Genomic DNA, 13,154 nt, shown 5'->3' on the forward strand with positions numbered 1-13,154 from the left:
TTCAGAGTTGGTAAGTTTGAAAAGTTAAAAATATTAATGAGATTAGATTTATAATTACTATATTTGAATGTGTCGCAATGATGCTCTCCTCGGAGTGCTCATGGCATAGAAGATACTTAGGCTAAGGGTATGAAAGTACTTTTCTTCCTTTGAAGAGCAGTTATTATCTTGGAGATACTATCCATGTATTAAATATTTTCTACCATTTTGTTTTTTGATCAATTGCTATTATATATCCTAAAAATCTTGCACTATTTTCTGCTTTTTTTTTTAATTTCCTGCTTCTCTGTAAGCATATGATATTAGTTCAAACTTCTCTTTCCCCTCTTCCGTGAAGTTTTGACTACAACAGTTTTGTCGTGTTTTTCTGTCTCTCGGGGTCGCCTTGTCTTAATAATTATTCGTAGATTAAAACAGGCACTTCGATTCAACACGTGCAATGTGATTTATAAATTTTGTTTGTACTTTGATTTAATTGGGTAAGTACAATTTTTTATGCAAAAATAATGCCAAGTCAGTTGTATATACAGTTTTACATTATTGCTGCTTTTAGTTTCATGCGTGGTTGCGGAAAGCTTTCCATGAAACAAAAATAGACAGTCAACGGATATGGAGAAATCAGTAGTAACCATTTTGTTTTTCTTTCTGCTGTGTTCGTTTCTGTTTCTGGTCTCTTTGTTGTTTTCAGTTTCTAGCTTCTCTAGTTTTCACGGCTCCAACTTCAATCCCAGCCCAGCCCCTGTCACATTCCACACCAGCCGCTTCCTTCAGTCCTTATTTCCCAGGTAATCTATTACATTTTGTTCTTCATATGATTTATTATTTGATATTCATGCCTACTGTATAAAAATTGTGACATGACAATGGCCCCAAAGACTATATTTTTTTGGGGAAAAAAGGCTTCTTAGTCAGTTTTCGGTGATGTTTTCCTAAAATCTAAATCCTCGGAAGCTTATGTAAATAGTGTAAGTTTCCTTGTTTCTTGAGCGTGTGAGGCGGATGGGACTTGAATCTAGAAAATAGTTTCTTTCTTATAAATTAGAACAATCAATATTAAGCCTTTCATGTATTCGCATTGAACCCCAAAGAAGACCTGAAAGTTATGTGCAGATACACAAAGGGTACAACTTCAAGTCCTGAGAGTTTACATAAGAAGAGACACCTTCCCATCAAAGGGCCGTTGAAAGAGGAGTTCACATTTCCTGCCGGTTCAGCCCCATTCAACAGTTGTCATGCCTCTACCATTGTTGAGGTTGTGCAGTTCAAAATGATCTTGTGTTTTTGTTACTTTGTAGTTTTCAATTGTCCTCATCGTCTCATTATACGTTTGCTATTAATTTAATACATATGCAGGTTAGTAAATGTCACTTCTTAGTTGCTTATTATGGAGGGACGTCTGAAGGAGCACCTGATGTCAAAATTTGGCTGCAAAAATACAGAGTAATCATTTAATTAACATGATCTTTTATCTTTTACCTTGCTCTTTCTTTATGATTGTATAGAAGAATGGCAATATTTGCGGATAAATGCCCCTCTCCGGCTTGCTCTCAGTCACCCCTGGTCTATTATATTTTGTCTGCTCAGACTATGGTTCCAAGGCCCCTTCCACTTTCTACATGTGCTTCTTACTAGCGTATTGGTGGTTTGATGCTATTTGGATTATTTTAAGAATTTTTATGTGTTTACTAAAAATTTGGCAGGGTGGCCGCTGGTATACACCTATTGTTATGGATGAAGAACCTAATGTTCCAATGTGGAATCCTGTACTATTTAAGCTTCCATCAGATGAGTTGTTATTATTCTATAAAGTAGGCCTGGATGTTCAAAAGCAATTCTCTAAGCTTCAGTTTCTGTTTTTGCTTGCATACATATTTACATAAGTTTGTTAACACCGCTAAGTTTTCTCATTTTATTGCATTATCAAGATCTAGATGAGCTTATTATAGGATTTTCCCTGCATGGATTGGTGTGAATCCTTGCCATGCCATGCCATGACAGATCTGCTGAAAACAACTGAAGCTAAAAGTTTGGCTGGGTGGAGCCTAGAGGCAAGAAATACTAAAAGTTTAGGTCTCCTACATGGTGAAGTGTATAACATATAAGTGACTTGCTGGAGTGATTTAGTTGACCAGAAATATTCAAATATAATGTTATAATTTAGATTCTGTAGCCAAAAAATGCTCTTCTGATGAAGATTTCAGTTGTTGAATTTGTTAGTCCAACTTTTGAACATTTAAGATTCAATTTTGAGTAGTGTAGCATTGAAAACGCTGGTTTTTTTTTTTGTTTCTGGAATATAATTTGACATTCTTCACTTCAGGTATCAATATTCTACAGCACATGTCATCATGATATGTAACTTTAGTCGCAAGCAATGAATCATTTGCAAAATTTTCTTGCCTTTTTCTCACTGTTGGCTTAGTAAAATCCAGGTGGAGTGGCTGCATGAAACGATCATATGATAAAGGTGTTACTTGGACACAAAGAGAGCAGCTTCCTCCAGGCATACTAGGACCATCTAAGAACAAGGTCTGATTATTATGACTATAAGTATGACCTACATTCCAATTTACTGTGGTCTTACGTGTTCCATTCCCTCATCTGCAGCCTCTGTTGTTGCGGAATGGGCATTTGCTCTGTGGATCATCGGTGGAGAGTTGGAATTCTTGGGGGGCGTGGGCTGAGGTTTTAATGAGGATTTCAACTACATTAGCAGTTAAGAGTCCTTATTATGTGTTGACAAGTTTTGTATATGGCATGGAACAGGTGACGCCGGATTCTGGAAGAACCTGGAAGAAATATGGCCCTATATATGTTAAAAGCCAAGTCCTCAGTGTGATTCAACCAGTTCCTTACCTAACTGCAAAAGGGAACCTGCGTCTTTTAATGCGATATTTTAACAACATTAGTAGAGTTTGTATGGCAGAATCATTTGATGGTGGACAGGGTTGGGGTTATGCCATACCTACTGAACTTCCCAACCCAAACTCAGGTTGGTATTAATGGAAAATTTGAACCATTCTGATTTCGATTGTTTACAAAATACCTTCAACATTGTTGATCAGGTATCGACGGGGTGAAGCTGAGAGACGGTCGTCTGTTACTTGCTTATAATACAATCTCAAGGGGTGTACTTAAAGTTTCCCTATCCAAAGATGATGGTGATTCATGGCAGGACAGCTTGACATTGGAAGAAACTCAAGGAATGGAATTCTCATATCCTGCTGTTATCCAGGCTAGCGATGGCTTAGTTCACATCACTTACACTTATAACAGGACCCAGATTAAGGTAACCGAGTAATTGATTCCCTTTTTTCATTTTCACCAGAAGTATAATAGTTCCATTATAATTTTCTATTAATTTTGCCTGAAATCTGTCTTTGCAGCATGTTGTTGTTCAACCGAATTGACCGAATTGACCGAGTGATTTTATTTATATCCTCCGTCAGTCAGAAAAAAACCAATGGTTTAGATAGAGCCCTTGGTATAACCATTTTACTGCTACCTGGATCCCCCTTTTTCATCATTCAAATATCTGTGCTAGTGCCATAGCTTTTGATGGAAAATTGTGATATAAAAAATAAGTCTTTGTGCAGATCCAAAGGCAACAGCATCATTTGAATGCTTTCAAATGTAGGGTGATATCAGTTTGGTTTCATCAAGTTTTTTTGGATTTTTTGAATTGTTAATCATAATTAGCTTAGTTCTCTGTTATTTATTTATTTGTTTATTTATTTTAACAAAATAACATTAATTTATAGCTTTTGAATATTATTTGACAAAATTTTAAAGTTTTTTTCATAAATATTTCTAAATATAAATATGTTCAAGAAATTTTAAATTATTTCAATATTTTAAATATAAAATAATTACTTTTATTCAATAAAAATTAAAATTAATTATATATTGAATAAAAAAATAAAATTCGGTAAGCAATAAAATACGAGTGTCTTTTGGCAAAAAAAAAATTCCGTGCTACATTTTATCGGAGTATTTTTTTTTTGTGTGTTTTAATATACTAGTTAGCAATAAAATAATTTTAATTCGTAATATTTAACCACACACATGTCTTGTTTTAAGAAAATAAAAGGAATTTTTTTCTTATTTTAAAAAATATATATATTTTTTGTACAAAAATTTTTACTCATTCCTATATTATTATACTAATAACCAAATGAGATGTGAAAATAAAAATGAGTTTGGATAGGCGGTGCGTTTACCTGCTATTAGTGTAAAAACAATGGTAGCAGTAAAATTAATTATTGTAGTAATACTATAGCGTAAGACAAAAAGTAAAGCTAAACACATCACACCGCACTCAATCGCCCATCCGAACCTACTCTAAATGTGCGTAGAGATTTGGTTCAAAGGGTGTACTAGTATGAGAGTCCCATTCCCTTCCAAAATCATTGTCTCTCTAGAAGCAATCACTTGATTTTCACACCAAAAGCTTCTCGATATTCAGAATTTTATTCAGATTTGATGCATATTATCAGATGTTTCATCATCACATACTTTTAGGAGACTAGAACACGAGGCGGATTCTGCTGAGATAGTGATCAAATATCCCAAGAAAGCCGTTGTTTAACCTAACCTTTGGGTTTAGGAACAGTAGTCGTCATTGGTATCCATAGACCACTTTGGAACCTACTTCAGACCACTCTGAGTTAGGGGCTATTGTTAGACCACACACTGTAATGAGTTCAAAACCTATATGCAGCGAAAATGGCGTAAGACCTAAAATAAATACATACTCAACAAAATGGTAGGCTGGCCTACAATATAAAATCCAAAGAGGTTTCAACCCAAACAAATGGGAATAGGCTCAAGAGTCTTACACATCTTCATCCCAAGCTTAGAGAGCTTTTACATGCGTCACCCTCCTTGCTTCCCCATGAAATAATAAAAGAAGCTCAGTCTTACTAGCTCTGGCAGCTCAATCACTATGCAAAATGAAGCTTCTAATGTCGTTAAAGATGCAAAGAAAACAAACTAATCAATGAGGAAAGACAGATAAATCCAAGCGGAGACCTGGTCAACTTTGAGTAAACCCTCAAAGTTCTCCAAATACCGAAGGCTGAGGTATTGACCAAGCATCAGAATGTATCTGGAAGTACAAACGCTGGTGCCCTCTAACATATTTTCTACTTTGTACCTCCTGGAGCTTCCATAAGTAATATTCTAACTATTCGTCACAAATATACCTCAACAATGTAACATATATATGTTTTAAATAAATAACATGTGCATAGCATGAGTCTAAAACTATGTATCTTTCTATATATGTAAACCTTTAATCCTTTTTTTATGGCTTTTTTATTAAAATAACTCAAAAAAATTAATTAATTATCAAAATAACCTATTTTTTTAATTAAAAACGAAAATAATCTGAAATCTACAGTAAAAGTTGGTGGAGCCAAATAATATGGCGCCACCTACATGCCACGTCAACTTCCATGAAAAAAAATTAATTTCTGAAAATATGAACTTTAAAAAAGATTTATCATTTTCTAGTGGAGCCAATTAATTTGGCGCCACCAGTCTGACAACCATCCTGTTACTTTTTTTACTTTATTTTTTTTGTTATTTTTTTTACTTTTGTCATATTGTTTATTTGTTTATTTATTTATTCATGAAAAAGCTGACGTGACATAGTGGTGTCATATCATTTGGTTCCACCAACTTTTACTCTAGATTTCAGGTCATTTTTATATTTAATTAAAAAAATGAGTCATTTTGATAAATAATTAAATTTTTTGAGTTATTTTAAAAAAGCCTTCTTTTATAATACTAATAGTAACGGATACCATAACACAATTAGTTTCCTCTTTTAATAAGACCAGAAATTTGGTTTTGATAGTAGGTTTTAGTTCTTTGATCATCTATATATTCAAATCCATTCGTTTATGTTATGATGCGTAAAAATTACAGTCGTGTTAAAACAGAAAATCAGAGTGATGAGGCCCCGAGACACGAGGATTAAAATTTTAATATCTCGTATTTTTAAGGCTCGTGGGTTACACGGCTTGCATGCTGAAACTCCACATACACGATAATAAATAAGCAGCTAGTAAGGTTTCAGAGCTAAGCTAAGTTCTTGTGGTCCAAATACAAAGGTTTCGACCCTTAGGGAAATGCTGCTCAAGATCTGGGATTCTAGATCCTGACTTAACCAGAAGGTGGTGCACTGCTCACATGCTATTGTACTTAAAAGTGTCTGACCCCCAGTGGAGAAGCTCAGCCAATATATAATTTCTATTATAATGCGTGAAATCAGATCAATCATCATCGGGCTCCGCAGAAAAGTCAGGTTCCTCTGGTTTTTGCAATTTAGGCATCTCAACATCTTTGATTTTTTGAGCTCCTCTCCTAGTGTTTGCTGCAAACCTCGATGCTAATATTGTTACTCCAAGGTTCAGTTTTGCCTGAGAAGGATTGGAGCCTACAATGAAATTCTTCTCTTTCTCCTGCCCCGTCTCATCATCCTCTTTCTCATCCAAAGAAAGTGATTCTGTCATCAGACTGTTCTCCATCATCCTCCTTTTGTACCGACGCCAAGCAGCCTGTATGAAGCAGGCTGCCCATGTCCTCCAATGGTGGGAGTAAAACCGGAAGGTATGCTGTAATTTCTTGCTATGAAGCCGTCTAAATTGGTTTGCTACGAACTTGAGATCTTCAGCACGTAGTGCAAATGCTTCAACCTCAACTAAAGCTCTGACTGTTCTTGTTGAAGAGGGTAAGTTCATGGTGGATTTTGGTAGCAAAGCCCATGCAAGCAGTTCCTCTCCACAAAAATCTCCAGGTCTCAACACAATTGAGTTGAAGAAACCAGTTCGACCACCATTTGTTGTAGAACTCTCTAATCTACCTCTAATAATGAAAAGCATCTCTGTCACAGGGTCACCCTCACGAACAAGATAAGTACCCTCAGTGCTCAAGGACGACACTAGGCGTTCACATATTGCATCAAGCAGCTGATCATCCATTTGGGAGAAGAAAGGGACCTACAAATGAGAACAACTTCAATGAAACTAATTATCATTTAATAAAGAAATGTCACACAGAAGATTGCACAATTCTTATGTATAAACACATTAATGTTTTAGAGTCAAATCTAATATAAATGTCCGCAGCAACATTATTGAGGCTTACATATTAACGTTTGAAGGAAGATTAAACCATTAGAAGGAATTCTTGCAAAATGTAGAGCACGCATGGGTTCTAATTCCACCTAAGAGACAGGTTCCAAGGAAAGACTGTATGGCTAATGAGGTGGATAACCTATGTTAAAACAGAAGAGCCTGGTTTTTAAATTGATAATTATATGACATAAAATACAACATGGACAATCTCCCATCAAGACTGCTTTTCAAGTAGAAACATCTATAATGTAAGTGAATAAGGCTGCTTTGAAACTCAAAAAGAAATTGGTATGGGAAAGCTGCATACACGTCGAACAAGGTCCAAGCATAAGTGTCGTTGAATATCACGACGAAGATCAGCAGGTAAGCCATGCAAGATGGCTTCTTCATTAACTCCCCGAGTTGCAAGCCATTTGTACTGAACAAAACGTCTAACACGATGTCTTAAATCTTCAGGAAGCTGGCGATGGCTCATCCACTCCTCAGTGTCCCTTCGCTTAAGTCTCCATTCCTCTAGTCTCACTGTGAGGGATTGCAAATAAGTCTGTATCAGAAGAACAAATGTAAACTATCAGACTGTATAAAGAACAAACAGAAATAATTGTTTCAATGATGATAAAATGAAGCTTAATGTAGGATATTTCTGAACTACAAGAAACTACTTCCTATTTCATTGTTTCCAATTGGGGGAAGAAAGAAGATATGAACTGCTAAAAAAGACAACTGAAGAAAGATAGTCCCACGAGGTCAAGACAATTTTGACAGAAGAAACTAAGTAATGGAGAGATACAAACACAAAAATCCATTCATGAACACAGCACTAGGATGATAGACAACAAATACCACTTCATTTGAGTTACTAGAAACAGTATATGAAATTTGATTTCGTAAGGCAAAACTCAAGGATGCAGACTTTTTATACCTGCATGTTGCCAATCAAGTGGGCAAACAGAACAAGACCCAGGATAGAAATAAGTATAGCAAATAGGGTCTCCCCAATAAAAGTGCTTGTTGATAAATTCTGGCCATATGAACTGAGACAATAAGAAAATAAAAGGCATGTATTAACATTAGCAAACACAAGAAACTAATTGAATGGCACATGCTATCTTATTAGATCAGCTAAACCAATACTTTTTGTAAAGCAATTTCCTGTAAAAAATATAGAAAAAGGTGCAAATGCTCTACGAACCTTAAGTAGCATTTCATGATATTAGGCATTAAATAACTGACATAATATGGAATGACAAGTTGTTGGCCATCATCAGTTTAAATTTCAATATAGTAACTAGATCCTACAGTATGCCTGTCTTCTACTTCTAAGAGGCACATAAAAAATGCAACCTATTTATTTTGAATGCCATCTATTTCAAATTAGCATAGAGAAACATAAAATTGATCAGTAGACATCTCAGATACACATCTTAAGGGGAAGGTTTACATCTTTGTGTCAACTATTCCAAGAATAGTATCTCATCAAGCACAATGATAAAAGTGGATAATGCAACATCACAGGCAATATATCGAGGGGATCACTGAAATTGACATAATTTCCTTGATGTGCTACAAATGTCTTTGAGATCGAGTAGCTTCAGTGTCATTAAGCATGTTCCCTTCTAAAGCCAAATGCATATTGCAATATGCCTCCTGCCTCAACATGGTCAGCACAGTCCTGTTAGCCTTCAAAAATGCTAACTGGATATTCCCATGGGCTTGTGTTTCTTTTCTCAAAAAATTTGCTGAAACTGCTCAAATTTTTGGTGCTAAAACTAGAAAGGGAACAAAGGGGGAAGCTGTGGACGAGGGGGGGGGGGATTTTCATGGGAACTTATCTCCATATCCATCAAAATTCGGCTAGAATCACAAATATATAGTCCAGTGTACAACTCTTATACTTTGCGGTGATGCAAGGTAATAGACCAAATGGAGAGACAGAAAGAAGGTTTCAAGGAAGAAAGCTGAACTGAAAAAATTATGTTTAACAAGGTATTTCCAATCCCAAATTCATAGATGAACCATGACATTTTCCTTATGGCCATACAAACGAGCATGATATCATAACAAGTAGATGATGTGAAAATAATTTCAAAATAGAACACTTACTAGCATCACTAATTTTTCAACTATTTTGGTGGAAAAGATTAAATTAGTTAAAGATACTTTCTCCATGGCCTTTCTTTGAGTTCTTATGGGCAAATTTATCAGTCCAACAACTCAAACATTTCTCATGAGAGTTTCAGAATGGAAGGAATTACCATTTTTACCTTGCATAATCGCTTTATGGCTCACTGCATCTTTAAAGGCAAAAACAGCAAAAGCCCACAAAAATATTGCTGCCAATAAAAATAAACATGCAATTCTACAGAGCTGAACTTCCATATAAGTGCAACAACCATGCAGCAATTGCATCATAACAGTCATTTGATTCCACTTAAAGCATATCTGACTAGACTCTCACAATATTGTCATAATATCACACACAATGTGGGTGGGGAAATTCCATACAGCTACCATATTAGGACACAAACTGTAATTTGTAAGCCAAGCAACAAAATCTACTAAGCAAACAGTTAGGTTGCACTCATTAGCCACCAGGAGATTACCCAAAAAAATGCATCAGTATATTCAGAGAATAAAGACAAAGCTAATATGAATTTGAAAATCAATATTATTGTCCGTAAAATTTAAAAAAAATCATACCTAAGTTGCTGTAAGCCCCACCATAAGCAATAGAAATACTTCTGAAGAAAGCCCTTTTTGACGACATTCTTTTTTACTGCACTTTCAAATATGCCATACAGGAAATCAATATCATTGTTGGGGTCACATTGCTTGAACACATCTGTGACTTTTGCCCACGTATTGCGATCAGTACGGCCAAAAGTGTCGCAATCTAAATAGGACAGGTTACATCTGTGAGGAGGAAATTCCTTTTTGCAAATTTTCTTCCAGCATGAAGTATACCTGTCAACAGAGAGCACATACCATGCTGCCCCTACGACCTACATGAATAGGCATTTTTTTTGTGTAAAAACTAGCAGAGGGTAGGAGGAATTAAATGGCGAGAAAAAACCAGGCAGTCATTGTCAAAGAGAGAAAATATACATGTCGACATGAAAGCAAAGCAAAGGCTAATAATAGAAGTAACAAGACAACATACATGACTAGCTAACATGTATAAGAGAAGATTGTAGGCAGCACCCGCCCACGCCGTCTTTGTAACCACTCCAGTTGCTTTAATAATTTGAGAACTTAAAGGAAAAATCAAATACAATCTGGGAATGTACTGAATCAGAACAATTAATGCAAGGGCATTATTTTTATGATCAGTCCGAGGACTTCGTGTTGCTGGAATGATAAACCAGATAACTATCTGCAAAAAAATGATTAAATAGGCTGAGATATCATCTTTTTCATCTTAGTACCTGATGCATTAAACTGAAAATCAGACATGTAACTATTAACCATTTTATCCAAGGATTGGCATGTAGTGACCAGGGTAATTTCAAGATCTAGAATGGTATGTTTTGCAGAGCCTGCTGAGAATTATTACAATAATTAAGAAAAAGGAAACAAGAAAATTATGCTAGAAGCCCACAAACTTAATAGTGCTTCAATAAAAGGATAGGGGAATACATGGAATTAACCATGACATTTGAATCCAAGGCAAAAGCACCCAACTTCAAAATATCCTTGAATGGCAAAGGGTTAATTGCCATAAATAAATTAAAAATGGGAGACAACTAAGCTTCTAAACAAATGTAAAATGCACTCACACTCCAAATAAGAATCAAAGTGAGTTAAGAACAACAAAACATTTTACGCTCCATATCTGTTAATTAAGCAAACCAAAATCCTTATGGTCTAGAATGGATGATTACATAACCTTCAAAAATGTATGTTTATGCAAAATGAGTAGAAGTATCCATAATATTTTGAAAACTACGTCATAAGCTAGTTGGTGGATTCTTGAGAGCAGTGTGGGAAACCATAAAACCACAATTAAAATCCAAGACAGTGCTTCAAGTTCGGAATTGGTGTTATTTACAATCTATTTTACTATAGTCAACGTTGAGTTCGTGTGATAGAGTGGCACAAAATAATTGAGGCAACTAATTTCTTTTTTCTATCGATGATTAAAGTAGGTAACTAATTTTTATGACAGGCCTTTTCAGAACGAGAATTGCTTATTAGAACAAATACCTGAGGAAGAGGAAGTGTTGCAATGAAATCAATGAAGAAATCAGATCTAAGATACCTCCGTGCAATCTTCTTAGGGTCCATTACAAGTTCACCCCTTCCAAACACTCTAGTTGATGAGTTTGGTGCAACATAACCTGTTCTAAATTTTATGATTATGTGCAGCAAATAAAAAATATCGGCAACAGTTCGAAAGCAGGTAACAACAATTCGCAAGTTTGTATCTGTCTTTACGCATGAGGTCTTTGCATCCCCTCCAACGGCAGGAAAATAAAAATACAATGGGTCGATGAAAAGTGCCACCAAACATGAAATAATGAAAACCCAGTTCCATTGCAATACAATCTCACTGCCAGGATCAAGAATTCTCTTGTACCAAAGTGCATTATCCTGTGGCAAAACCTTTGACCGTCCAATTTTCCCCATTTCAGGAAGTCTATTTCTTCCTCCATCCATTCCAATCTCCGGTTTTAGCACTGAAGAAAATGAAATCTTGTACCCAGAAGATGACTTCTCAAGGAATGATGGGTCATTCTTTCCCCATGGTGTTTCTTTATGTCGTTTTCCATCAGAGTAGAACCTAGAAACAAACAAGTTCCACCACAAACTAGTCAATAAGAAGCATTTCATAACAATTCAGTTTGACAAAACCTTTCTTCTCAGTTTTCGTTCATGCTTAGTACAACAATATAGGAGAATCATCTGGAATGTTCATTTATTTCCAAAATTTTCACTTAAATGACCAAGTCCATTCAAAGGATAAGTCTCTTTAGCTTTCTTTTTTAAATGGAATTTATGTTTTACTATGATCTACTCCCGAGAAATTGAAAACCAAATATATTAATTCCACTTGAATAAAAGTTCTAACTTCAAGCAAAAAGATAACGCCCAAATGTAAAAGTTTCTTCACTACATTGAACATGGCCAAAATATTTTTCAATAACATTCCTCATTTCAATCTCCTCCAGTGACACCCAAACAAGAAAAATATTACCCAATTCATCCATATCAATTCATAAAGGTCCTAGTTATTATTAAAATTCCAGCTTACTGTAGTCCCTAATGGAAAATCCAAAGCTGCCAGAACTTTCCAAGCTACCAAACAGCACCTTTTTTACAAAAGATAAACTGCCCAGAAATAAATGTTATATGGGAAACAAAGCTAGCAACGAACAGTAAACATAATAAAAAAATTAGCATACGACTCACCTGACAAGCTTGTCCTTCTTCAACTCCATTACCAGCAAGAAGCAGAAGAAGAAAACACTGTAATCCGATCTCCAAAACCCTAAACAAACATACCCCAAAAAACAAAACTTAGATTATTAATACTTCTATCTTCCCTTGAATCTGAGGTTTGTTGAAACTGCAAGAAAAAGAAAGCTAATGGGTCATGAGAAAACATAAAGAATTATAAATATTGTTGCTGTGTTTCATGGGTGGAATGGCAAATTGGTAGAGTCACGAGTCGTTCTTTTTGTTTAGATATTCTAACATCTTTGTTTCCTTTTTAATATTTTACTGTTACATTTTGGACGCTATCGGTTAGGAAGAAAGACGACCATAAGTCAATAAGAAAGACGACCATAAAGAATTATGACATTTACCACGATGATGCTGTCCATAGATCAAATTATTTCGTGGATTGAATTTCATTTGACTGTCTACGAGTCCATTGCATGTGCCCAGGGTAGAATTTTGTATAAATGTATTGCCATGCTAGTAAGTATTTTGATTTAAGTTCTTTTCATTCTAAGAAGTGGAATGGAATAACCCGGTTGAAGCATAACGATCATACGCCTGTAATGCATT

At 35.4% G+C, this 13,154-nt stretch overlaps 2 protein-coding genes across 2 annotated transcripts; one reads left to right on the forward strand and one right to left on the reverse strand.

The window, feature by feature from the left end:
- Nucleotides 1-253: 253 nt before the first annotated feature.
- Nucleotides 254-3,695, forward strand: LOC107917156 (uncharacterized). Its single transcript, XM_016846535.2, has 9 exons — nt 254-785; nt 1,111-1,252; nt 1,354-1,440; nt 1,701-1,828; nt 2,433-2,529; nt 2,608-2,685; nt 2,767-2,992; nt 3,066-3,289; nt 3,387-3,695. The coding sequence occupies exons 1-9, from the start codon at nt 610-612 to the stop codon at nt 3,408-3,410; spliced, it is 1,182 nt and encodes a 393-aa protein (XP_016702024.1). The 5' UTR covers nt 254-609; the 3' UTR covers nt 3,411-3,695.
- Nucleotides 3,696-5,979: 2,284 nt separating this feature from the next.
- Nucleotides 5,980-12,902, reverse strand: LOC107917946 (cyclic nucleotide-gated ion channel 17). The gene is made up of 7 exons (XM_016847385.2): nt 12,552-12,902; nt 11,346-11,922; nt 10,303-10,515; nt 9,843-10,144; nt 8,065-8,176; nt 7,450-7,686; nt 5,980-7,004 (listed from the first exon to the last, which is right to left on the reverse strand). Exons 1-7 carry the CDS (start codon nt 12,578-12,580, stop codon nt 6,279-6,281), a joined length of 2,196 nt encoding a protein of 731 aa, XP_016702874.2. The 5' UTR covers nt 12,581-12,902; the 3' UTR covers nt 5,980-6,278.
- Between the last annotated feature and the right edge of the window lie 252 nt (nt 12,903-13,154).

This window comes from Gossypium hirsutum, chromosome A05 (genome assembly GCF_007990345.1).
Source record: "Gossypium hirsutum isolate 1008001.06 chromosome A05, Gossypium_hirsutum_v2.1, whole genome shotgun sequence".
Lineage (NCBI taxonomy): Eukaryota > Viridiplantae > Streptophyta > Magnoliopsida > Malvales > Malvaceae > Gossypium > Gossypium hirsutum.

Coding starts and splice junctions, on each gene's coding strand:
- LOC107917946 (XM_016847385.2), bottom strand. CDS start 12,580: ATGGAGTTGAAGAAGGACAAGCTTGTCAG. Junction 10,516..11,345: donor CAACACTTCCTCTTCCTCAG/GTATTTGTTCTA, acceptor ATTTTTTTGCAG/ATAGTTATCTGGTTTATCAT. Junction 8,177..9,842: donor TGGGGCTTACAGCAACTTAG/GTATGATTTTTT, acceptor TTATTGTCTCAG/TTCATATGGCCAGAATTTAT.
- LOC107917156 (XM_016846535.2), top strand. CDS start 610: ATGGAGAAATCAGTAGTAACCATTTTGTTTTTCTTTCTGCTGTGTTCG. Junction 1,253..1,353: donor ATGCCTCTACCATTGTTGAG/GTTGTGCAGTTC, acceptor ATACATATGCAG/GTTAGTAAATGTCACTTCTT. Junction 1,441..1,700: donor TTTGGCTGCAAAAATACAGA/GTAATCATTTAA, acceptor AAAATTTGGCAG/GGTGGCCGCTGGTATACACC.